Raw genomic sequence first — 27067 nt, 5'->3', positions numbered from 1 at the left:
TTAAAGCGGGGGGGGGGGGGAAAAAAAAAAAAAAAAAAAAAAAAGATACACCTGGGAACCTCCACCCAGCAGTGCTAGTAAGCTAGAAGGTCTTCCTACCCAGGCAACAAAAGCAGGCTGGTAAACCCAGACAGGCAGCCAAAGAAGTACGTGCTTGCCCTCTTTTCTGAAAGTCTAGACTTGTCTCCCTTACAAGTCAGTTTGATGTGGAAAGAGAACAGGCTCTACAGGGCGTCAGGATGGACCAGGGTTTAAGTCCTGGCTCCATCACTTACCGATAGACCATGTGTGAGTTACTGAACTTCTCTGAGTTGCAGTTTCCTCACTGATAAAAACTGGAATATTAAACTTCCTTCATAAGATTATCGAGAGGATTGATTAACATTTACGCAGTGTTCGTGAGGGGCTGGCACACACACAATAGACATTCAATAATCGGCTCCCTTTGACAACACGAGGGTGGGGTCTGGACCTATAATTTTCTTGCATATCCTCAAAGTGCTTAACATTTGGAAAGTAATTCATACATTGATGATTGTGATGTGGAGCTCACACACCCAGTGACCTGAGAAAGGGCAGATCATGACTCCAGTTACAACATTCATTTATTTAGCAAGTCTCTGTTAGTCACTCACTAAGTATCAATAAATAGATACATGTCAGGCACTGTGCTAAGTGACTAAGATGGTCTGTGTTGAGAATGGCAAAGCCCAGGAGGGAGAGGTGCCTCCAGACGACTTTATTCAGGTCTGATACATAGTTTAATAAGCAGAGGGTCCAAGGCACAAAGCCTGGATGCTTGTGTGAGGGGAGAGGGAAGAGCCTCACACAGAGAGGAGGAGCACACTTGGGACTGGCAGAATAAGTAGGTCTTCCAGTTAAAAAAGAGTGGGGAAAAGGTGACAGGGAGGGAGAGGAAAGCATCGCATTATGCGGGAAACACAGGTTGTATTCTGGAACCTAGGTTAGTCTTGTGGGTTTATGGAATGAGTGGTGGGAGGTGAGGTTATAAAAACATGGCAGCTGGGATACTTCCACACGGCAAGGGGTGAGGGGCAGCTATCTGGTTGCAGGGGTGTGTCCTGAGACCCGACCTGAAGCTGTTCTTTTGCATAGCAACCACAGGTCTTTAATTCATGGTCTATTTGAGGTATCTCAGGAAAGAGACGATTAGTGGTAATAGTGATGGGCGGGCTTTGGCCGGGGCTTGGCCGGTGAGTGGGCGTTCCAGCCACTCCTGGCTTTGGCCGCCCATACAGAGAAGGGAGCCCTGTGAGCACCATGACACAGCAGGTAGAGTGAATGAATGCTGGCGAGTCAACCACAATATCCACTACACCTGCAACTAGAGAAACAAAGTGAGGTGCAGAGAAGATTTGAGAGATGAAAAGGTAGACTTTGGTGAAAAAGGAGGGGACAATGAGAGCTGGAGGGGCAAAGATGACTCCAAAGCTTCTAGTGAGTCAACTGGGTAAACGGAGAAGCAGGAGAAACGGATTTTGCTGGCTGAGGTGGGGGTGGGGTTGAGAACTCTGTCTTGTACACACTGAGCATAAGGGATGTCCAGGTAACGACATCCAGAGGTCAATATAGCTGTAGCTTTAAAAGTCATCTTCCTGTCTGTGATTTGCTTCAAAATCATCTGAGAGTGGTGGGTAGGCTATAGATGAAACAAAATTGGCTATGAGTAGATAACTGAAGTGGGTGAAAAAGTAAAAATTAGCTCATGTTCAGGGGAAGAAAAAGCTGCCCTGACATTCGTCAGGCTGGGAGGACAGACATAGGTTAGGCTAGCTACAAAGTTACTATGAAACAATATTCCTCCTAAGGGCACACTGCAGCTAAAGTATCATAACCACCCCCTTTTTTGTGCGACTACTGCTTTCCGACTCACTGGGAAACCTTGTTCTCTAAAATCATAGACCATCAGAAACTTCGCTGTTTGAAATTTTATCAGTAAAAATGAATCACTCTTCTGTTGCCGGGAGGATCTAAGTCACTTTGACACAGGGAAGCAGTCATTTTTTGTTTTTTTTCTTTTCTTTTCTTTTTTGGCCTTACCACATGGCTTGCGCGATTTTAGTTCCCCAACCAGGAATCGTACCCACGCCCCCAGCAGTGAAAGCGTGGAGTCCTAACCACTGGACTGCCAGGGAATTCCCAGGGAAGCAGTCTTGATTTGCAAACCAGGTTCAGAGCTTCAGATAAGGGGCTTCTGAGCACAACATTCCATGTTTATCTTAACTTTGCACTTTCTAAGGAAATGAACCTTTCCTTAGTGCAGTTCAGACCAGATGTTGACTCCTGCTTTGCGTTGAGCCTATCAAAACATTGCTTCATTTAAATTTTACCAAAATTCTATCCTTACCCTAAGTCCTATAACTCTCTCTTTGCCTGTTTGGTGAGACACGCATAGCTTTTCTGGTATGTGGTCTCCTTCATTTCAATGAGTTAATAAATGTGATTTTTCTCAAAATACAGGTCTGTTCCCAGTGATCTTAGGCTGATTGATGATGACATGAGCAATAGGGATATGGGAGTTCTCTGTACTATTCTCTACGCTATTGCAAATGATCCACATTTTCCGTAACATCTCCAAGTTTTTAAAAGTCCTCACCCCATGTTAATAGTGCACACTTTGACAGTGTTTGAGATTTGTGCAAGGCAAAATGCTTGCCCCATGCCAGAAAAAGCCCACAACCTAATCCCTGGCACCTGTGAATGTTACTTTACTAGCAAAAGGGACTTTGCAGATGTAGTTAAGGTTAAAGACCTTGAAATGGGAGAGTATTCTGGATTCTCCAGATGAGCCCAATGTAATCAAGCGGGCCCTTAAAAGCAAAGAACCTTTCCTGGCTGTGGTCAGAGAGAGATGTGATGATGGAAGAGTCAGAGGTGCAACATTGAAGAGGAAGGGACCACAAGCCAAGGAATGTGGGCAGCATCTAGAAGACAAAAAAGGTAAGGGAACAAATTTTCCTCTAGAACCCCCAGAAAGGAACACAGCCATGTTGATAATTTGATTTTAACCCAGCGAGACCCATGGTAGAGTTCTGACTTACAAAACTGTGAGATAATAAGTCTGTACTGCTTTAAGTCACCTTTATGGTCATTTGATATGGCAACAATAGAAAACAAATACAAGATCACAAACAAGAGGAGTGAGTAAAGACAGAAGTGAGCCAAGGGTGCCTGGGGCAACACCAACACTTTAGAGGAGAGGAAACAAAGGTGAGTTAGCCAAGGAGACAGAAAGGGAGACACCAAGTAGTGGAAAAGCCAGAAGAGACCAACAAAGGAAAGAGTTCCAGGAAGGAGAAAGTAGGGACTTCCCTGGTGGTCCAGTGGCTAAGACTCCATGCTCCCAATGCAGGGGGTCGGGTACAATCCCTGGTCTGGGAACTAGATCTCACATGCTGCAACTAAGAGTTTGCATTCCGCAACTAAAGATCCCACATGCCACAACGAAGATCCCGTGTCCCGCAACTAATGCCCGGCACAGCTAAATAAATAAACACTAAAATAAAAAAATTAAAAAAAAAAAAGGAGGAAGTGGTCCAGAGATTTAAACTGCCTACTCTTTAAAGTGAGGGCTGAAGAAGCTTAGTCTTTCAATTTTAAAATACATGTTATTTTATTGCTTCATTTTCCCAGTGATTCTCGCATTTGTATATAAAAGAGCCTCTTTCACCTGAAACTTCACCTTCTCCTTTCATGTTAAGAGCCTGAGAGTTTGAGAACTTTCACAGCCTCAATCCACGTTATAAACCCATTAAGGTAATTATTCTGGTTCTAGAACAGCAGGTTTTACCACATCGTAAGCCGGAAAGAAATGTAGCTGTTTTAATGTGTTAATCCCAGTTATTTGACTCTGGGGGACCGTCTAATCCAAGAGTGAGAACAGCCCACCCAGACTGGCCTGCCAGTGCAGACCTAATCTCCATATTTAAACACTTCACCCAGACCTACCTCCACCCCCATCCTTAAAGTCCCAAACTACGTCTCATTAAATATGTACTCTCTCTCGCCAGACCAGCTCAGCTACCAATTTGGAAAATGGCAAATTATTTCACCCAGGTGAGACTGTTGATAGCTTTGACTATCTTAGAGAACAGTTACATTCTAAAGGCTATGTTTACAAATGGAAAGAAACGCTGAATTTGTAGATTTTCAGACTTTAGAAGACTAAGTGGAGAATGTGGAAAAGAGGATATTCTTAAGTGATAAGCTCATTAACCTCATCAAGTTTTGACAGTCTGGGCCTAATGCCTCATTCTCACATGAAGGCCTTGGCACATAACATTTTTCTCTGCCTAAATACCCCACTCATTCTTCAGAATTCAGAATAGATGTCACTTTTGCAGGGGGACTATCCCAGATTATGTTGGCTCCTCCTGTTATAGGCCCCCATGGTACACCTGTACATCTTTTGAAACAGTCACTACACCTGCAATACTTGTTCAGTGTCTGTCACCCTCTCCATTAGATGACAAGTTCTGTGAGGTGAGGACAAGGTCTGCCTTCTGTTGTGTTCACTGTTATCTCCTTGGTCCCTAGCATATGGCAGAGAGTCAAATATTTGTTGATGATTGAATAAATGAATGAAGGGTGGGGGCCTAGTGCTCTTACTCTGGGTTTACAGGTGATTTCTACATTAGTGGTTCCTGGAAACTTAAATGGGAATGAAACATTCAGGCCCCTCAGAGCTAAAGGACCAAAACCATTGAGTTTCCAAAACACACCTAATACCCTGTGTTCATCCCTGGTCTTGTCCAAAGCCTGAAGCAGCAAATAAACACAAGAACAAGTGGGACAGATTTTCAACACGTTTTTTCTACAAATGGTGTTGGAATAACTGGATATACACATGCAAAAGAATGACGTTGAATCCCTTCCTTACACTCTACACAAAAATTAACTCAAAATGGATCACATAGAGCTTCTCTGGTGGCGCAGTGGTTGAGAGTCCGCCTGCCGACGCAGGGGACACGGGTTCGTGCCCGGTCCGGGAAGATCCCACATGCCGCGGAGCGGCTGGGCCTGTGAGCCATGGCTGCTGAGCCTGCGCGTCTGGGACCTGTGCTCCGCAACGGGAGAGGCCACAACAGTGAGAGGCCCGCGTACCGCAAAAAAAAAAAAAAAAAAAGATCACAGACCTAATGTAAGAGCTAAAACTATACAACTCTTAGAAGAAAACATAGGAGATGTTTGTGACCCTGGGTTATTCAAAACTTTCTTAGACATGGTGCCAAGATAAGTGACAAGAATAAATTTGACTTCATCAAGATAAAAAACTTTTGTGCTTCAAAGGACACTATCAAAATGAAAATACAACCCACAGAATGGGAGAAAATATGTGTAAATCATATACATAAGGACTTGTATCCAGAACATATACCCTTACAACTCAACAATAAAAAGTCAAATAACAGAATTGGAAAAAATGGACAAAGGATTTGAATAGACATTTTTTTCCAAAGAAGATATACAAATGGCCAATAAGCACATGAAAAGTTTTGCTCAACCTAGTTAGCCATTAAGGGAATGTAAATCAAAGCCACAATGAGATACGCCTTCACTCCTCCTATTAGGATGGTTATAATCAAAATGATAGATGGCAAGGATGTGGAGAAAGTGGAACACTCATACATTGCTGGAGGGAATGTAACATGGAATTCTGGAAGTTTAGCAGTTCCTCAAACAGTTAACGTGGAGTTATCATTTGACCCAATAATTCCGTTCCTCGGTATATACCCAAGAGCAATGAAAACATAACGTCCACACAAAAACCTGTATATGAATTTGCATAGCAGTGTTATTCTTAATAGTCAAAAAATGGAATCCACGTGTGCATCAATGGATGAACAGATAAACAAAATGTGGTATATTCACAAAACGAAATATTTAGTCATAAAAAGGAATGAAGTACTGATACGTGTTACAACTTGGATGAAGCCTGAAAACCTTAAAATGAAAGAAGCCAGTCACAAAAGGCCACATAGTATGTGATTCCATTTATATGAAATGTCCAGAATAGGCCAATCAGTAGAGATAGAAAGTAGACTGGTGATTGCCCAGGGTGGGGCGCATGTGGGTGGGGATTGTGGGGGAGTGACAGCAGCTGGTGTGGCATTTCTTCTGAGGGTGATGAAAACATTCTAGAATTGATTGTGGCGATGGTTGCACGACCCTATGACTATACTAAAAACTACTGAATTGTGCACTTTAAATGGGTGAATTGTATGGTATGTGAATTACATCTCAGTAAAGCTGTTAACATTTTCTTAAGCAGGATAGGGGCTTCCCTGGTGGCGCAGTGGTTAAGAATCTGCCTGCCAATGCAGGGGACACGGGTTCGAGCCCTGGTCCGGGAAGATCCCACATGCTGCGGAGCAACTAAGCCCGTGCGCCACAACTACTGAGCCTGCTCTCTAGAGCCCGTGCGCCATAACTACTGAGTCCATGCTCTAGAGAGCCCGCGAGCCACAACTACTGAAGCCCGTGCACCTACAGCCTGTGCTCCGCAACAAGAGAAGCCACCACAATGAGAAGTCCGCGCACCGCAACAAAGAGTAGCCCCCGCGCACAGCAATGAAGACCCAAGGCAGCCAAAAATAAATTAAAAAAAAGATTTTTTTTAAAGTAGGATAAAGAAATGCTGTGCGATTTCAAAACATCCCACAGTTGTTAGAAACCAGTCTCACACTCGTTTTCCCAAGCATCAAGGGAAACACAGCTTTCTGTCTCCTGGGACACTCTGGGTCCCAAGCTCATGCATTTTCCTGCGGGCCTGTGCAACTGTCAAGGGCTCAGTGCAGGAATTCCGATCCCGGTGAATCGTGGATCTGCAGTCTTCTTTCAGTGAAGCACTTTCATTCTATAGAGCCATGTATTTTTCTCTCTTAACAATAAACTGTCCTTGAAGCTTGAAGTGCAGCACAAAAAGTTATTTTCTTTCTTTCCAGCACAGACAGATTCACTCCATTAAGGTCACCTGAAACTCACTGGGTCAGGTGTTTGGAGCAGGCCAGAGTGCCAGGATGACCGAACCCTAAATATCAGATGCTGAACTTTTAGGCTCATGGTTTGTTCTCTCCCTCCTTCCCTCCCTTTCTTTCATCCAGGTTCTTCAGCTCTAAGACAAAGGTCTAAATCCCCAGCCCATCCCCCAAACCAAGAGTGCTGGATGGGAGGAGACAGAGGAGCTTCCTGGAGTTTGGGCTCCATTTCCTGGCTCTGGGGACTCACACTTCAGCATCCACCCACTCCTGAGTCACTTTACTTCCCTTCTTCATGCCTAAGGTAGAGCTTGGTTAGGGGTCCTAGAAGCAGTTCCCGCCCTGGCATGTCAGAAGGAGCCGGTGAACACACAGGGAAGTCTGGCTGGTGAAGGATTCAAGAAGAAGAAAAGCAAAGACTTTTCTCACGTGAAAATGGCCAGTCTGGAGGGGAGCTCAGAGCAGGCACCAGTAGACACACGCTGAAATAAATGAACAACTGGATAGCAAAATCCACAAAAATGTAGACTCTATTTAAGAAGTCCTTGAGATATAAAGGAAGACAAAGGCAGGGTTCAAGGGTAATAGAAACCTAACCCCTGAATGTCAGAGCACTCTAGGTGTAAAAGGAGATGGGAGTGGGGATGGGAAGGTGGGTGACTTGGTATTCTTCTGGCTTCAAAAAGTCAGAGAGCCCAGATCACAGCTAGAACATCCTGGTACTGGTTATAGATTCTTTACAAAGGTGTTTACCTGTGGGCAAGAGAAAAACCAAAAGTTAATTTCACATTTTCAGGAGACCACACAATAGTCCATCCATAATGCAAATGTAGCCAAGCCCATGAGTTTTTGTGAGGAAGGGAAAATAGGTATGGAAAGGAAATGTGACCTGTGCAGGGTCCTACAGTATCAAGTGGCAGAGCTGGATAGAATCCAGAAGTCTCATTTCCCTAGTTCTAGAATACCTTAGAGGAGAGAGTCAGCTGGAAAGCACATATTACAAGTCAAGTATTTAATAGTTATTGGCCCAAAATATTAGAGAATAGGGATCATATTACTAACTTCTACAAGGCCCCACAGGCTTTGGAGTGTGAAGTGCCATTTGAGGCACAATGCACAGGGCCCATACTGAAGTCTGAAGCAATAAAAGTGCAAAACAGGAAATCTACTAGAAAGCAGGAGTTAAGGTCTTCCCCACCCTCTTCATGAGCGCTTCTTGTCTGGTTACTTCTTCAGAAAAATCATCGTTGACATCCAATACCAGCACTGGGATGTTCAGCAGAGCCTCAGAGTAGAGCCTATAAGAAGCACAGACATTTAGGGAACAGAAAAAAGATGGCAGGTTTCACATACTCACCAGTCTTCATAATTCAGAACAGATCTAAGGTCACATACCTTCTTAAGGAAATTTCATGTAAACAGTAGTTTAAAAAAAGAATTCCCATAAAGTTGGCTGGGAAGATGAAGCTGAAATTCCTCTTTGGTCTTGAGACTGATACCGAAGGTCAGAGCCTCAAACATTTTAAATGGACACCACACCAAGCCTGAAGGGAGGAAAGGCTGAAACTAGGAATGTCAACTTAGTACATTGACAATTTCTCTAAAATTTTTCACAGCCCTTTACCCTGAGCCAACTATGTCACCATAATCAATCACCATGGTCAGTCAGGGAATGTCAAAAAACAAAAAAGCTGGAGAAATAGAATCTAATCAGAAGTTTATTGGAATATATAGATTATATCCAATATTAAATTTCTGACTTGGATAATGCTTGACAATTCCAACCACTTCCAGCACATTCTGAACCTGCTTAAGGGGCTGCATGTTGAACTTCCTGTATTTTAATGACCAGCTGCAGGAAGGCAGGCCTCTGCCCACTGCTGCTCTCTTCTCCACTTACGGGGTTGTTTTGCGGACAAGCCAGGCTTCGTGCTGAGCATGAAGCTGCTCAAGATACGCCAACTCAATTCCTTTCTCCTCTTCCCTGGCCCTCAGGTGTAGTCTCTTCAAACAAACCTGAAAGACAATCCCCAGGATCTGCTGAGCTCTTTGGTTATTTCAGCTGTTACAAAAGCTGGGGTGCTCTCAGACCCACTTGCCATGTCTATCCTGGGCACTAGCACTACGACTTTGCTTCTGCTGCCTTGTTTTTTTTATTCAATCACAGGTTAATAACAGACACCATCTACCCTGGGAACCTGGAATTAACCTTTCTTTCCTCCTCCCAGCCGCATCCAGGAAGTCACCGAACTCTCTTTAATCTCTCTTCAGCTGACTCTCCTCACCTCTGCCCTGGTCAGGCCTCATCATCTCTCACCTGGACTACGAGCAAGTGCCTTCTGGCTCCCTGCCTCCCGGAAGCGGTGAAGCATGTGGAAAGAGCACAGGCCCTAAAGTCTCAAAGTCCAGGGTTAAATTCCCGTCTTCACCAGGCAGCAGCGGGGCAAGCTTTGTGGGCTTCCATTTCCTCCCCCTTCATCAATCCCACGGGTCGCTGTGAAGACTTACAGAGGGAGCCCATCAAGTTCCTGGCAAATGCTGTCTTTCCTCCCAGTTTTCCTGCTCAGTCCACCCTTCCAGAGTATTGCAATATACAGTTGTCCCTCAGTATCTGTGGTAAGGGGGGTTTGGTTCCAGGACCCCCTGAGGATACAAATATCCAAGGCTGCTCAAGTCCCTTATGTGTATGAAATGACAGTGGGCTCTCCACATCAGTGGGGTCTGTGTCTGCAGATATGGAGGGTTGACTGTAACGGTATTACTCTCCTTGCTTGAAATACCTCCCAGGGTCCTTATCGCCTTCAGCCCGGATTCAAGGAAGTATGAGGAACATCATACTTACCAAAGGGTAAGTACTTTGAAACATCTCTTTCATATCGTACCAAACACTCACTCCGGGGCACAATGCAAATTCTGCACAGGTCAAAGGTAAAGAAGTAAAAAAAGTGAGGCTTGAGACTAACTCTCCATCCTCCACTCCTTCCAGAGTGTGCATAATTTCACTCTGATCAGAAAGTTTGAAGCACAGTGGCTCAGGGAATGTCAGCTTCTCCTTTACTGGTCATACAAGGCCATTCCCAGAGTCTGGCCACCCCTCCTAACTCTCCACTTTCAACTTCCTTAGCTCCTTCCTCCCCTGGACCCACGGCTTCAGCCAGATTTGACCTCCTTGAAAGATCAAGCTCTTTCACATCTCAAAACTTTTGCTCTGAATGTTTGCTTTGCCTGAGTTGCCTTCCTTCCTCTCTCTCCCAGGCAAATGCCTTATTATTCAATGTCACCTGTCCTGGGAAGAACAAGTAGATTAACCCACTGATTTAGGACTTCTCTCTTTCAAACATTTAAACTTTATTCCCAGATGTAAACTTTATCCCCAAACGTAGGGTACAATAGCCCTAAAGATGCAGAGTCTTTGCTGTTTCCCTCTTGTCCCATCTTTCCTCTAAGGAAAGAAAATCATATAAACACATTTCATTTATGATCTTATGTCCAACTTTTCAAACTGATTAACACAGATCTAACATGTTAATATTTTTAGCACTTACCCCTTTTCATCTCTTTCCCCTGAATTAAGAACTGCTCTAAACTTAGATGAAGTCCTTGTCCTAGGGATTCTATAATCTAGTTAGATAACAAGTAAAACGACATACACAAAATAGCAAATCAAGTGCTGAACTGGGAGGTTTGGATCTTAAGTGCAGCGGTCAGATAAGGGAGGCAGCAGTTGGGCTTAGGCAGTCAGAGGCGCTTCCCGGAAGAGGCAGGGCTCTGCCTTTATCTCTGGTACCAGCTTACTCAGCACCACTCTGCGAGCCAGGCGCTACGCTAGGCCCTGGACAAACACAGACCCCCAGTGGTATTTCAGCTGTATCAGGTGACAGAGGGAGGTCTGCACAGGGTGCTCTAAGGGCACAGTGACTGGGGGAGACCCAGGAGGCAGGCCGGAGTCCGTCTGGTTCAGGGCTGAGCGCAGGGCCTGGCAGAGCAGGTGGTCAATAAGTATTTGTTGCACATACTCACTGAACGTTTTCATTTCTGACCTAGTCTACCTCTATCGGCCTTTCGGCCTTTTGCTCCTACTTGACTCTTTTCCATTTCTGCTTTCCTTCGCTCTGAACCTCCTCTTTCTCCTTCGGTCATCCTGCCCCTACTGGCATCCTCATCACTGACTGCTTCCAGACGTCTCCCCTTGTTCCCCTGCCTGCCCATCACACAGCTTTACACCACTGACTTCCTGATACCCAGTTCTCCACCCCACTGATGACAGATGTTAGTGACTTGTTGTATACTTTCAGAAAGATTCACGCATTTCACATTCCTAACCCCACCTTTTAAAAAAAAAACCCATACATATAAAAGGTCTCCTACCATGTACTTAGTTCTTATTTTTCTTTACTTAACAATATGTCTTGAAGATCGCTACATGTCAGTATAGTACTTTCTAGTTCTTTTTCATGACTTCAGAATTGATCAGTGCATGGATGGAGCATAATCTATTCAACCGGTCCCTACTGATGACTACTGGGTTGTTTACAATAACTTGCTATTGTAAACAATGTTGCCTTGCACACGAACCACTTTGCCTACGTGGGAGCATATTTATGGAGTAAATTCCAAGGAGCTTGATTAATAGGTCAAAAGTATGTGCACTGCTAGTATACGCTGCCAAACTGCCTCCTTAGAGGCTGACCAATTCACATTCCTGCCAGCAAGGTAGCTTCAGGATTTCTAAATATAGCAAAGCTACCTAGTTTTCCTGAGAGAAAAATATTATCAGAATTAATGAAAATGCGTATTTTTTAGAATGTGGCTTTATGGCTTCAATTATACACAGGGCAGAGCAATTCTTTTTATAAAAGCTATAATTATTCATTCATTGCTGGCAGGCAAACATTGATGCTAAAGTCTCTCCTGCTAAACTGGGCTATCATTTCCCTTTGCACTGTTAATTTGCTTAATAGAGCAAACTTTTCTTCCCTCCAGAAGCCTAGGTAAACTTCTATTTTGAGCATTTGGCATAATTGTTGCTTTACTGATATGGTTACAACAAGTTCTTTAAAAAAAAAAAAAAAAAACCTGTGCAGACAGTGCTTTAGTCTGGTCCCTCTTTACCTCAGTCCTCATGGGGAGGACATACTGAATGTGAATAGGAAAGCAGTGCAGCTGGAAATGGCAGCTGCCCCTTCATTCCCCTGCCCGCCGCATCCTCACCGCCGGAAGAGCTGCTGTTCGGACTGCTTGAAGTCAGAGACAGCAACTGGACAGTGACTGCTAGTGGGTCTGGCCGCTGTGCTTCTCAAGCCCAGCATCCAGGTGCCACTTGTTCCCAGGCCTTTGCAGCGCGCTGTGTCCAGACTGCAAACACGGCCTGGCTCTTGGAGGCACACGGGCCAGCTGCACTCTCTCTTCCCGATTCCATGGGGCACTGAGGCCCAGCCATTTCTCTTCTGATTTTTTACTGTTGGCTCGCTTGCTTTTTACAATTTAGGGGAGGGTAGGTGGGAAGGAGCAAAAGGCCCTACTTGAGCCCATCCCTCGAGCTCTGAACGTAGCATCTGCCGGGGGATTGAGCACTTGCTCAACAGCTTTCTACACAGAGATGTTTTCACTTCTGTTCGGCTCTCTCTTAGATATAGTTCCCTTTGGGTCTCACAGAAGAGGTCAGTGGTGACTTCAGGGGAAGGATATCGACATTCCTGGTTCCTGGCTCTAATGCCATCAAAATAGCACCAAAATCCCCATTCAATATCAAAATGAATAAGCTATTTTTTTCTACCATCAAGTTGCAGTAATCCTTCAACCCTTATTCTACCCCAGCTGAAATACCTCAGCTCGTCTCTCCAAAAAGATGTATCAGCCACACCATAAAAATAACAGTCACCACCACCACTGTCATCATCATTGTCTCTTCTCACAAAGTCATTCCAAGTGCACAGAGAAGTGAGGAAGACGTTCTTCCTTCCCTTGCTGGGTCCCAGTGTCCCAGCAGGTTAGGTTAGGTTAGCTTAGGTTAGGAGCCGGGAAAAGGCTAGGTCAGTACTTTCAATTCTTCTCTTAATGCTTAGCCCCTCAACCTACTTCTGCTTTCAACTATCCATCCCATGAACTCCTACTGGAAACCTGTCACCTCTTCAAAATCCAACCACAATCTTCCCTCAGTTCAAGTCCACAATGCTCTTACTCATCCATGAGCCCTCCTGGGGGCCAGGATTCTCCTCTCACCCTGAACCCTACACTCAGCTACTTCAAACCATCCTTTTGGCAGGGGTCTCCTTTTCCCCTAATCACTGACACCAATCCCTGCCCCTACAGTACAGTCACCCTCATAATTGGCCTCTTCTATCCCTGCTCCCAGGCAATGAAGACTACTGTGCAAGAAGTCATAAATACGCAAGGCAGCTACTTTCAGCTTCATTATTTTCACAGAAGGTTCTCAGCCCTCTGGCTCCACTGCATCTCTAGCTAAGTTTCACTTTAAACCTGAGACCCTATTTACTTCCGTGTAATCTCTTTATTTCCTCCTATGATCTAGCTTCTGCCTCACGATCTTCAGAAGCTCCCGACACAAAGAGCCCCAATACCTGCTCCCTGTCACACCCAAGGCATTCAAACTGGTCAGGCCCTTCCATCCGGTCCTCTCGTCCCTGGCTCCTGTGAGCCTGTGCAACTGGGGCTCTCCCACCCATTTTCTGATCAGTCAATCTGCTCTCAGCCTTCCCCCTTCCACAAAACTCAGTCCTGTCTCTAAAAGCATGGCCTCTAGCCTGAAGGGAGCTTTCCCTCCTAAGATAATGTGGTATATCTGGCATTTGACTGTATGTCAGATATTTGTCTAAAAAGGGGAGAACAACACATCCCTCAAAAAATAACCCCTGCCTTGACTCCCACTCCAGAAGAGCCCTTAGAGATCACTAGCCTGAGACACTGGATTTGACAGACAAGGACCCCTCTGGGGAAAGGTTTCCAGGGCCTGCGCACGGTCACTGCCTGTTGGCAGAGCTAAGGACCACTGCTGTCTCCAGAGACTCCAGTGCTGCTGCCATAACATCACCCTACTGTGTGCTGGGCTGGCTCCACGGTCCAAGTCAGAGGGTCATGGGATGCAACTTCCACAGTCCATCTTGCCTTACCAGTGGCACCCTTAAGGTTCAAAAGGAGACTATAAATTCGGATGGTATCAGGATGAGGTGAGGAAACACTTTTCCTCCTCCTGACATGCTATTCAGGAAACCATCAAGACCATCACAGACTCTGATGACCCAGTTAGAGGGAAGGAAAAGCTGAGGCAACTGGCTACAGGTTAGCTGATCAGAGGGTCGAACCTGCAGACCCTGGTGATAAACATAAAGCCCAATTTTCTCTATGTGGTTGCTACATCAAGAAGGACACTTTCTACGCACAGTCATTGGCTTTAGCACTCTGCCCAGAAAGCCTGTGGGTGCTCACGCTAGGATGGGAGGGTACTCATCCATTGCTCTCCGTGCTCCAGGTAATACCCACAATCGACTTTCTCCAACTGGAAAATCAGGGGCTCAGAGAACATCAGCTCTTAAGTTTCATATGGCCCTAAAGTCTAAGGCTTTAAATTCTGTGTTACCTGGGGAGCAGCCTGGAGGTAGATGAAGCCATGTAATCTGAGCCGGCTGGCAAACTCCTGCAGGAGAAAATAATGCCAGTCCTGATAGATGTGCCATTCGATGTCACTGAGGGAACCATTTTCAAAAAGAGTCTTTGCAAAGATATACCTGATTGGAAATATAAGTAGGATGGGGAGAGGGGAGGAGAATGGGAAATGGAATGAAAGGCCAAAGAAAGAGAGAAGCAAAAAAAAAAAGAATCAATAACCAACTTGTTCCATGTCTGTCCAAACCACTTAACCTTTCTAGCACCTCATCAATCTTTTTTTTCTTTTTCTTTTTTAACTGAAGTATAGGTGACACTTAACCTTTCTAGTTCCTCACCCATCTTTAAGAAATCTGAATTCTTCACCTATGTCTCTCCCTCCTTGCTCAACACTAAGATGAGAATAGAATTTAGACTTTAGAGGCCAAAATCACAGTTCTCTGGATGGATTAATCCACTGGAAGAAAAGGAACACTGAAAGAGAATATCATTGGTCGCTAACAATTTTCCCTGCTGGAAACCAGTCAAAACACATAGCAAATGGTGCATGTAAACTCAAACTTGCATGTAAACTCAAACTTTTAAGGTTTCCTTATTACTACTGCAAGTAAACCCCCAAACAAAAAGCCAATCTAGTATAAAGCACCCACCACTTTTAATTTAAGGACTCAAGCCTTCTGAGTCTCCAGGCTACTGAGCCAACCTTTTGCCTACTTGAGAAGTAGAGCAGGAAATGTATTGAAATGGTGTCACCTATGGAGCAGTAAATGCACTTCCTACTAACTGCAGTATTACCAAGAAAGCAGACTCTCCTCCAAAGCAAGCACATATAAGCTCTTGCTTCCTCCGCCTCTGAGCTTCTAATCCAGATACAAGAAAGCTAAATCTAAAAATCAAACTAGTTTTGCCCCTTGCTTACTTCCATAACTAAAGGAGGATCTGGCGAATGGGAAATAAGAGTTAACTAGAAACCATCATGTCAGGAGGGTCAGTTCTGCTTTCAAACCTCAGGCATCTTGATACAAAACACAATTTACATCCTGAACAATGAACTCCAGTTTCTAAGGCAACGCTCAGCAACTGGCTACTTCTGAGAAAATGAAATTCAGAATCCTTATCTATGAATGGCTCAGGGAAGTATACACCGCAAGGCTGCGAGTGCTGCAATAAGAGAATGGCTTGCAGAGTCACACTCCTGAGTCTGGCCTGGCTTCAAAATTCACTAGCTGTGTCACCAGGGGCAAGACATCAAACTCTCAGCCTGCTTCTTCCTCTGTACAAAGATAACAGTTGAACGTAACTCACAGAGTTGTGAGGACTGTACGTAATACTTACAAGGTGCTTACAAGAGTGACTGGCACACAGTACTCAAGACACCTTAGCTGTCACTGTAACTACTTCATCATTAGGCTATGAAGACACTAATCTGGGAGCTCCAGAAGTCAACTCTTCCAGTCTGGAATGGCTTAGCTACAGCCTAGCCGAAGGCAACAAAGAAAAGAGGTGAATTTCTATTTCAGTATCTGAAAAATGTTTTCAGCTTCTTCACAGGTAACATGGAAATTAAGATCTTATAAAGAGAAAGTAAATATCTGTTAATAAGTCCTATAAAAGGGCCCTCGCCTTTTTTTGAAGATGAGCACTTCTTTATTTCTCCAGAGCTGGTGGTGAAGGGGCAAGAGGGCATAGAAGGCCGTGGTGCTGACTGCTGAGGGGAGGGAACCCTGCAGCCCGAATGCAGGGGCTGCAGGGAAGAACCAGCTTAAGGACCTAGGCGTAAAGTTCCCTGCTCTAAAACCACATGCTATTATTTTCTTTCAACTCAAACAGAAAAGATTTAGATTTCTCCCTCCCTGTCATCCACTCTCCCAAACAAGCCATGTTCCTCCTTTGGAACACATATAACACACATGAGCACACATGCAGTCTCAAAGTTCCCTGTTAGACTAAGGTCACCGTGAAGGCAGGGACTGGGTCTGCTCTGCTTACTGCTGCTGTCCAGTGCCTAAACATAGGCGGCATTCAACAAATCTGTGCTGAGCAAATGAATAAATGGATAAATGTTTAAAGGAGTGGAAGTCCCAAGGTCTTGTACCTTCTAAACCAAGTATTTCTATTTCTAAGGGGTCTCTCACATGTCTATCTCACTAAAGGGCTGGAAATCAGAAGACTGATGGTAGGGACTTCCCTGGCGGTCCAGTGGTTAAGACTCAGAGCTTCCACTGCAGGGGACACGGGTTCGATCCCTGGTCAGGGAATTAAGATCCCACATGCTGCACAGCGAGGCCAAAAAAAAAAAAAGATGGTGAATGTTTCCAAGCAGGTAGTAATATGTAATTCATCTTCCTAATTCAAGAGGCATGGCTTGGGAGAGGGGAAAGGAAAATAGGTAGTAGTATATCCAACAGCTGAAAAAGAACTAAAATCTGTAGCCCAACCATTTATAATTCACATATTTCGCTTTTATAAAGAGTAGGCTCTCTCTTGGGGTCCACAGAGAAGGAATGCCTAGTCTATAGGGTTTGTTTTACATATCTTGAATGATTTTTTTTTTTTTTTTTTTTCAGATTTGCTTCATTTTATTATTTTAAATTGCAACTTTTTTTTTTTTTTTTTTTTTTTAAACATCTTTATTGGGGTATAATTGCTTTACAATGGTGTGTTAGTTTCTGCTTTATAACAAAGTGAATCAGCTATACATATACATATGATCCCATATGTCTTCCCTCTTGCATCTCCCTCCCTCCCACTCTCCCCATCCCACCCTTCCAGGCTGTCACAAAGCACCGAGCTAATATCCCTGTGCCTTGCGGCTGCTTCCCCCCAGCTATCTACCTTACTACGTTTGTTAGTGTGTATATGTCCATGATTCTCTCTCGCCCTGTCAAAACTCACCCTTCCCCCTCCCCATATCCTCAAGTCCGTTCTCCAGTAGGTCTGCGTCTTTATTCCTATCTTACCCCTAGGTTCTTCATGACATTTTTTCCCCTTAAATTCCATATATATGTGTTAGCATACGGTATTTGTCTTTTTCTTTCTGACTTACTTCACTCTGTATGACAGACTCTAGTTCTATCCATCTCATTACAAATAGCTCAATTTCATTTCTTTTTAAGGCTGAGTAATATTCCATTGTGTATATGTGCCACATCTTCTTTATCCATTCATCCGATGATGGGCGCTTAGGTTGTTTCCATGTCCTGGCTATTGTAAATAGAGCTGCAATGAACATTTTGGTACATGACTCTTTTTGAATTTTGGTTTTCTCAGGGTATATGCCAAGTAGTGGGATTGCTGGGTCATATGGTAATTCTATTTGTAGTTTTTTAAGGAACCTCCATACTGTTCTCCACAGTGGCTGAACCAATTCACATTCCCACCAGCAGTGCAAGAGTGTCCCCTTTTCTCCACACCCTCTCCAGCATTTATTGTTTCTAGATTTTTTGATGATGGCCATTCTGACTGGTGTGAGATGATATCTCATTGTAGTTTTGATTTGCATTTCTCTATCTTGAATGATTTTTAAGTAATGTCTAAAAAATAAAAATCACAATACATTTACAAATGTATCCTTATTTTTTTCCCTCCAGGAGGCTTTTATGGGAGCACTAAGGAGCAGAGATAGTTTTTCTAATTTGGAATTAAATGGGTAACCAATCTAGTGGTTTCAGAAGTGAGTGGACAATAAAAATGCAACATTTTTCATTTTGATAACTCAAGGGGCTTAAGATAGACCATCATGCCACCATTTCACACTGACAGAGGTCATTCATAACCTTCAGATAAAAAACCCTCAGTGATGTCCAGATTAAGGCACCCTCACTTCATCTTCAAATGGCTTATCCACAAGTGACAGACTGGTTTTGTGGCAGAACCAGGAATTCCAGAGCATAGATGGACTAGCTCCTCTAGAACAGATGGGCTGAATTCCCAAGCTATCTGCTAGCTTTCATTAAAAGTGACTCCTCGTATAGCTGATTCACTTTGTTATAAAGCAGAAACTAACACACCATTGTAAAGCAATTATACCCCAATAAAGATGTTTAAAAAAAAAAAAAAAAAAGTGACTCCTCATCTCACTCCCTCAGGTGGTCAGGATGAAGCTCTTCGTCCGACCTGTAAGAGACTGGATGTCTCTTACAGATTCTGGCCAACAATAAGCCCTGCCACACAACAGAGGGTCAAAAAAGGTTAAATCTGAGATAGAAGCCAATTTTACAAATCTGCTATTTCTACTCAGAAATCCTTTCTTGAAGAATTTTAAAAAAGGATAAATTTATTTCTCCTATCATTTTAGGAACACATTTTAATTCCGACTGCTTTTTTCTCCCAGGTGATAACCAACCACTGATTCATTTGGTTTGCTAGAACATATGCTGCTACTTAAGTGTCTATTCTGTGCCTTTTAGCATGTAATGGTTATACTAGGTAGCTACCCGCCTGCTTCTATGCTAGGAAAGAATAAGGAAACATATTCAGTGCCAATGTGAGAAATTAAATGCATTCAGATTATGAAAAACACAGTCTCCTTTCTTGACATATATGGTAACTGTGAAATTATAAGTCTGAACAAATCTGTATAGTGTTGTCTTTAAAAAGCCAATTTTTTCAAGTATCATTTTCAATGACAAGAGCAGTGCAGAGTCTGAGCAAGAGGAGAAAACATGCAGCGCTAAGAACAGAGCCTGTGACTGATAGAGGGCTCAGGGTCTTACCTGTCGCTGTATACAGACCTCTCAAAGATCTGTACTGCCTTCTTGGCCTCTAAGAGTTTCTCAGGGAAGGGCTCCAACTGTACCTTCAGGCGGCTCATAAAAGAAAATGTCTGGAATGTGTAGCACCATCGTGCTGGCTCCTGGTACATCATATCCAGCAAGTTTCCAAGACTGGGGGCAGTGCAGGCCTAGAGGTAAATTATGAAAGAGGAGAATTTCCTAGAAGGCATATTTACTTCACAGTGTTTACCGCCCTTCTACCCACCCGCCCACAAGTGTAATAATCAATGAGAGATGCAATTACAAAAGTTTCCTTCCACTGAAAACATATAATCACATCCCTCAGCTTAGTCAAAGCTACATAATCAAGGAAGAGATTTTCCTACCTTACTAGACAAGAACCTGACAGAGGGAGATGACATGCCACCTTCAGCATACCCAAGAACAGCAGAGGAAGAACCACCCATAGAATTAGCACATTCGCCGATTGGTGGGTTTGTGGAGCATGTTGGAGGAGGACTTAACAATCAACAACCATCTGAAACTCTACTTGGAATCAGATATTCCCACCGTAACACTATGTTGCTTCTCTTTTGAGCTTCCATTTGTGGCTATTTCTTTCTAAAACTTCAACCCAGACAAGAAAGTAACTGATTATTTGAAAATCCAACCAACCAAACCGAGTTCTCTCTCTCTTATAGCAGGGCTACAGTTTGTTAAACAAACAAATGAACAAACAAAACCAAACAAATCCCTCCTCCTCGATTCTAGACACTTTATGAAAGGCACGTGAAGACCCACTTACTCAGCATGTACAGGTGGGAACGTGTCTAAGATACTCAGGAACCCTGGATTCTTTCCTGGGCTCTGCCACTGACTCAACCCAAAAGCGAGTTCTGCAAAAAGCACTCTGATCTGCGTTCGTTCAGTCACCATGAACTGAAGGCCTGTGTGGATAAGATGCTACGTGAGCTAGGTGCTGTAAGGGGTACACAAACAAAACTGAGATTTATCTCAATGTTCACTGTGCTATGTTATCTCATTTCATCTTCAAAACGGCATATGAGGTAGGTACTACTGTTATGCCCATTTTCTTGAGGAGAACATCCACTCAGAAAGGTTGAGGAACTTCCTTGTCCAAAGTTTCATGGTAAGTGTTGAATGGGGACTCACACCTGGCTTCCTCTAACTTCTTCATTCTAATATTTCTCCATATAAAGGCAAGCAAGACATGGTTCCCAAACTCAAGTAGCTCATAATGCATATGGAAAGGGGGTGACAAAGATATGGAGAGCTAGACTATAAAGCAGAACATACAACAAAGGGGTGATCACGGTATGGTGGAGGGAATCTGAGAAAGTTTCTGGAAAAAAGTGGCATTAAGCTGGGAAGTAAATGATACATAGAATCTCCACAGATGGAAATGGGGATTAAGAAGAAAGTATTTCAGGTAGAGACAAAAATACACGGGGTGGGGGGAAAGGTTAGACAACCACAAGTGGTCCAGTTTGGCTAAATATCACCCCTGGATTCCAAAGAGGGGTCCTATGCTTTGGAAGCCTTCAGCAGAGTATGTGTGTAGAGCAGAGTGGATCACAAAACAACTTCCCTGCTTTCAATTCTGCAACCCACAAACACAAACCAGCCTCACAAATGGCCCCTGGCTGAGAGCTGGAGGTTGAAGCAGGAGGACAAATTTGAATCTACTCGAGTCTCTGGTGGTGTCACCAGAGACTGGAGGGAGCCCATGGTTACAGCATAGCTCTGAGACTGCAGGGAAGCCTGCTGAGTGGAGTAGGGCACTGTGATGGCAGATGCACTAGGTTGACTGGGGCGGGGGTTCTACCAGCAGGCTTTGGGTTACCAAAGGGAGCCTGTTCCAGAATAAAAAACTGTACAGAGGCCTACACAATTTCTAAAGAACCTATTTCAGCTACAGAACGTATGCAAATATCCCTTCAAACATATAAACAATAGAGGGACAATCATTGGATATAAAAATATCCAGCAATTCAAAAGGAGTGGACCCATCCGTGTGTTCAGGACAAGCAGCCTCTCAGGAGACAGAGCTATTGCCACAAACAGGAGAGAACAAAAAAATCTCAGTGGGACTCGAGACTGCCACGTTGATAAGAACAGGCTATCATAAAAGAGGAACAACTGACTTTCCTGGCAGTCCAGTGGTTAAGACTCTGCACTTCTACTGCAGGGGGCATGGGTTTGATCCCTGGTCAGGGAACTAAGATCCCACATACAGCGTGGCGTGGTCAGAAAACAAACAAAACGGAGCAATATGAAAAGAACATTCTTAGAGGAGAAAAACGCAATTGCTAAAACAAAACTCCCAATGAAGATAGCAACCAGCACACTGTAAACTGCAGTAAACCTAACTAGTGAATATCATACAGAATATCAACTCAAGAAATTTCCCCTAAACTAAGAGAAAAAAAGCAGAAAATTATGAAAGAAATAAAAAGAAATACAGTTTAGGAGATCCAATATACATTGTTATACAGTGGTAGGATATTTTTTGTTTTTTCTTTCTTTTCTCTGGAAAGATACATCAAGATGTAATGTCACTTGTGTCCTACCCGACAGCAGTGAATACAATTTTGTATCAAACAACTTTTCAAACAAAGGCTAAAATGATGTGCAACTTCACAGTACCCACATCTCAGACAAAGCTACCTAACCAAAGCAAATGATTTTCCTTCTCATGAGATAAAATTCCAATATAGAATGGTGAAATGCCACCCCCAATAAAAAAAGAGATCAGCAGAGGAAGACCACTACTCATAAGGTCTCCTTCTCATCAAATTTCACCATCACTGAGAATCACTGTCTAGTAGAAACATGACATATCTCTAGGTATTTTAGAACAGAAAGGAAGTTTAAAACCATGCTACAACTAGGAGTTATAGTCAGGGGGAACTGATCAGATGAAAAAGAAGCCAAAATCAAAGAAAAAAATTGAAGAAAATCTCTGAAGATGTGAGACTTTCCACCAGAGAAATTCACTAAGTACCAGAAAGGATTTAATATAGATTTACATATACAGCTTTCACACACACACACACACACACACACACACACACACACACACACACCCCCAGACCTAACCTAGCAAGATGTCAACAATTCATGAAAGCAAAACAAAACAAAAACTTAAGGAGGGGGGGAAACATTAATTACTTATTAAAAAAAAAAGATCAGAACCATATAACACTTCCCTACAACAGAAACTAAAGACATTTTAAGACAAGCAATCACTCAGAAATTATACCAACCACATTCTGAAAAAAAAATCCTCTAAAATATATTTCAACCAATTGGAAAATGAATCAAAATAAAGAATTAAGAAATGGGAAGAAGTAATAAGAAGACAGTGGTCAGTGAATGACCAGTAGAACAGTTAAGTATAAAGTAATTATTATGAATGTGGTGAAGAAGTTTACTGCCAATTTCTATAGTTAAAAGAGAAATTTCAGGGAATTTCCTGGTGGCCCAGTGGACTTGGTAGGACTTGGTACTTTCACTGCTGGTATCCAGGTTCAATCCCTGGTCGGGAAACTAAGATCCCACAAGCCTTGTGGCGTGGCCAGAAAAAAAAAAAAAAAAAAAAGAGAGAGAGAGAGAGAGAAATTTCACTACGTAAAAACATTCTGGATCTATAAAACTATAGATTTCTATACCTGGGGGATGGAGTCTGGAGAAGAAAGTAGTAAAAAAAAGTAGTAAAATTTATTTTTTTCTTTCACAGAGACCCCATTAACATTGATAAATAGGTTTAAACATTTATATATATATATTTTATTGAAGTATAGTTGTTTTACAATGTTATATTAGTTTCAGGTGTACAGCATAATGATTCTGTATTTTTGCAATTTATACTCCATTATAGTTTATTACAAGATAATGGCTATAATTCTCTGTGCTGTACAGTATACCTGTACAGTATACCCTTGTTGCCTCATCTATTTTATACATGGTAGTTTATACCTGTTAATCCTACATCCCTAATTTGTTCCTCCCGCTTCCCTCTCTCCTTTGGTAACCACAAGTTTGTTTTCTATATCTGTGAGTCTTAAACATGTATATTTTTAATTTAAACGTTTCCACTAGTAGAGTAAAAATAGTAAAATTTCCATACGAATGAAGGGGAGATAAATAAAAGAAATATTCAAATACAGCAAAAAGGAAAAAAAGGAGATGAAAGCACAAAATAAGGTGGCAGGAATAAATTAAACATAATCATGATAAAAGAGAAAAATTCCCAGGAAAGGCAAACCCTAAGACTGGGTAAAAGCTAAAAATCCTGTTCATAAGTGAAACACCTAAAACAAGATGACATACATTAGCTGAAAGTAGAGGGGCAGCAAAATCCACCATGTAGATGCAAATAAAACGAATGCAGATGTGGCAAAGCTGTATTAAGAAAAAAAAAGCACTGGGACTTCCCTGGTGGTCCAGTGGTTAAGACTCCACGTTCTCAATGCAGGGGGCCCGGGTTTGATCCCTGGTCATGAAACTAGATCCCGCATGCCACCAATAAGAGCCCACATGCCAAATAAATTAGTTTAATTAATTTTTTTAAAAAGCATTAAATTCTACAAGACTAGTAAAGCAATAAAGACTCCACAAAAAAGTCATGAACCTTTTTACATGGAATAATAAAGCAATGAAATACAAAAATATAAAGTTAATTAAAAATACAAGGAGAAATAGACAAAACACAATAAAAGAACAAAACTTTAGTACACTTCTCTCAGAATTTAATAAAAACAGTAGACTCTCAAAATAAGAACTTGGAGGATAAGACTCTTAATCATTATTTTTTTCCACATATCTGAAACTGGGATACATCTTATAATGCTTACTAAACGTAATAGACATTTTAATTATTCCTTAGAAGTGTCACTAAATTGATAATGTCTTATAATCAATGACATCTTGGAATTTATAAAATATGTCACATCAAACTACATATACCTTACAGATAATACATATTCTTCTTAAAAGTCCATGGCACACTTATCAAAATTGATCATACATAGTCAATGAAGAAAATCTCAGTAAGTTTCCTCAGTGAGAAACTGTATAAGCCACATTGATCATAACAAAATAAACTCAGAATTAACAAAATAATAAACATACAAAATCTACTCAGAATATGTAAAACACTAAAAATAAATCTTAGGCAAAAAATAAATTAAAACTACAATTACAAACTCTTTAGAAATTTCAGTTAAATTCTCATATGTCAAAATCTAGAAGACAGGGCCAAAGCTTATCCCATGAAAAAAATTTCCTGTTGCAAATGCTTTTATTATTAAGGCAGAAAAAAGGGAAAAATACACAAATTAATCATTCACACTAAAGAGCTTTAAAAATGCAAAGAAATTCTGAGAAATAAATAAATTTAAAAGCAAAAATTAATGAATTAGAATGCAAGCCCCAATAGAATTAAAAATTAAAATCCATTAATTGGGTCTTTTAAAAAAGGACAAATAAATAGACAATCATCTATCAAACCTATTCCTCCCAAAATATTCACACAGAAAAGCAACATCAGACAAAAGATACAAAACCTCTTGATACAGAAGAATTTAAAGTATAAAAGAATACATGTAATAATTTTACATTATTAAATTTGAAAATCTCAATAAAAGGGCAATTTTCTAGAAAACAAAATTATCAAAACTGATTAAAAGCCCTGAATAATAACTGAGGAAGAAACAGTTGTCTAATAACTATTCCCCCCAAACAGCACTGAATCCATGTAATTTTAAAACTGATTTCTGTCATACCTTCAAGGAATAGATAATTTCTATGCTAAAAATAATACAAAGCTTCCAATTCACTTTCATAACCCTGATGGTAAAACCTGTCAAAAACTGCACACATAAATATAATACCAATTAAATTTATTAATACACACAAAATTCCAAACATATTAGCAAATTAATGCAACAGTACACCATGACCAAAAGGGTTTATTCTAGGAATGTGAGGATGACATCATTATCCAATCTATGACTAAAACTAAAAGGAAGAAAGAAAAATCCCACGGTTAACTCACTAGATGCTAAAAAAGGCTTTTGATGAAAACTCAACATCTGTTACTGATGAAAACAGTTAATATCCTAGTAATAGAAGTACCTCCTCCACATGGTCTATTGAAATGAATGACAAGCACAGATCTTAACAATGATACATTAGAGGTACTTTCACTAAACACAGAAAACATAAAAGTGACTACCATCACTGCTATTATTCAATATTGTTCTGGAACTTCTATCCAACAAAAGAAAACAGAAATGAGGTTTGGATATTGGAAAACTCTTACAACTGATTAGAATTTAGAGGAAACTATTATTTTCTAAAACCTCAAGCAAATAAAGCAAAAAAAAAAAAAAACTAATGTGAGAATTAAGTCACACAAGACATACAACAATCAACTGCTTTTCTTTCAAATAGCAATAACCAGTTTGAAACAGACGAAGGGAAAACAGATCCCAGTCACAATAACAACAAAATATATAACCACTCAGGAATAAACTAAACAAGACTATTACTGGGGATTCAGATAAAAACTTGGGGAAAATCAGACTCCTGTAACTTTTAAAGTCACACAAAGAATAAAACCTTAAAAGCAAGAGAAAGAAAAACAAGTGCCTGTTTTTATAATCTTGGGCTGTAAGAGGTCTTTTTAAACTTTCACGTCAAAGGCAGTAACTAAGAAGAAAACAATAGACTTGACCACATAAAAACTTAAAAGTATTATATTGCAAAATACATCATAAGAAAAGGAAAGAAAAAATGACAAACTGGTGAGAGTATTGACAATATATGACAGTTAAGATATATTTTTTAACATCTTTATTGGAGGATAATTACTTTACAATGGTGTGTTAGTTCCTGCTTTATAACAAAGTTATACATATACATATATCCCCATATCTCTTCCCTCTTGCGTCTCCCTCCCTTCCTCCCACCCTCCCTATCCCACCCCTCTAGGTGGTCACAAAGCACAGAGCTGATCTCCCTGTGCTATGCGGCTGCTTCCCACTAGCTATCTATTTTACATTTGGTAGTGTATATATGTCCATGACACTCTCTCACTTTGTCCCAGCTTACTCTTCCCCCTCCCCATATCCTCAAGTCCATTCTCTAGTAGGTCTGCGTCTTTATTCCCGTCTTGCTCCTAGGTTCTTCATGACCTTTTTTTTTTTTTTAGATTCCATATATATGCGTTAGCATATGGTATTTGTTTTTCTGTTTCTGACTTACTTCACTCTGTATGACAGACTATAGGTCCATCCACCTCACTACAAATAACTCAATTTCATTTCTTTTTATGGCTGAGTAAAAACTGTATATGTATATATGTGCCACATCTTCTTTATCCGTTCATCTGTTGATGGACACTTAGGTTGCTTCCATGTCCTGGCTATTGTAAATAAAGCTGCAGTGAACATTGTGGTACATGACTCTCTTTGAATTTTGGTTTTCTCAGGGTATATGCCCAGTAGTGGGATTGCTGGGTCGTATGGTAGTTCTATTTTTAGTTTTTTAAGGAACCTCCAGACTGTTCTCCATAGTGGCTGTATCAATTTACATTCCCACCAACAGTGCAAGAGGGTTCCCTTTTCTCTACACCCTCTCTAGCAATTTATTGTTTGTAGATTTTTTTTTTTTTTTTGCGGTATGTGGGCCTCTCACTGTTGTGGC

At 41.7% G+C, this 27067-nt stretch overlaps 1 protein-coding gene across 7 annotated transcripts in view; it reads right to left on the bottom strand.

Annotated features, from left to right (window-relative positions):
- Positions 1–6615: 6615 nt before the first annotated feature.
- The window catches only part of DGUOK (deoxyguanosine kinase), a 37031-nt gene continuing 16579 nt past the window's right edge, over positions 6616–27067 (bottom strand). For 3 of the 7 annotated variants that reach the window (XM_024765674.1, XM_024765677.1, XM_024765676.1), the window contains 5 exons: positions 19337–19524; positions 14596–14743; positions 8899–9014; positions 8197–8296; positions 6616–7751 (listed from right to left, as the gene is read on the bottom strand). In XM_024765674.1, coding sequence (XP_024621442.1) covers positions 7725–7751; positions 8197–8296; positions 8899–9014; positions 14596–14743; positions 19337–19524 — 579 coding nt within the window. In that variant the 3' untranslated portion in view covers positions 6616–7724. The other 4 variants (XR_003006018.1, XR_003006017.1, XM_024765673.1 and 1 more) reach the window with 4 other exon arrangements.

The sequence above is a fragment of the Neophocaena asiaeorientalis genome, unplaced genomic scaffold (assembly GCF_003031525.2).
Source record: "Neophocaena asiaeorientalis asiaeorientalis breed wild unplaced genomic scaffold, Neophocaena_asiaeorientalis_V1.1 scaffold1090, whole genome shotgun sequence".
In the NCBI taxonomy this organism is placed as follows: Eukaryota; Metazoa; Chordata; class Mammalia; order Artiodactyla; family Phocoenidae; genus Neophocaena; species Neophocaena asiaeorientalis.
Note: the sequence above shows the minus strand (reverse complement) of the source record. Positions and strands in the feature narration are given on the sequence as shown.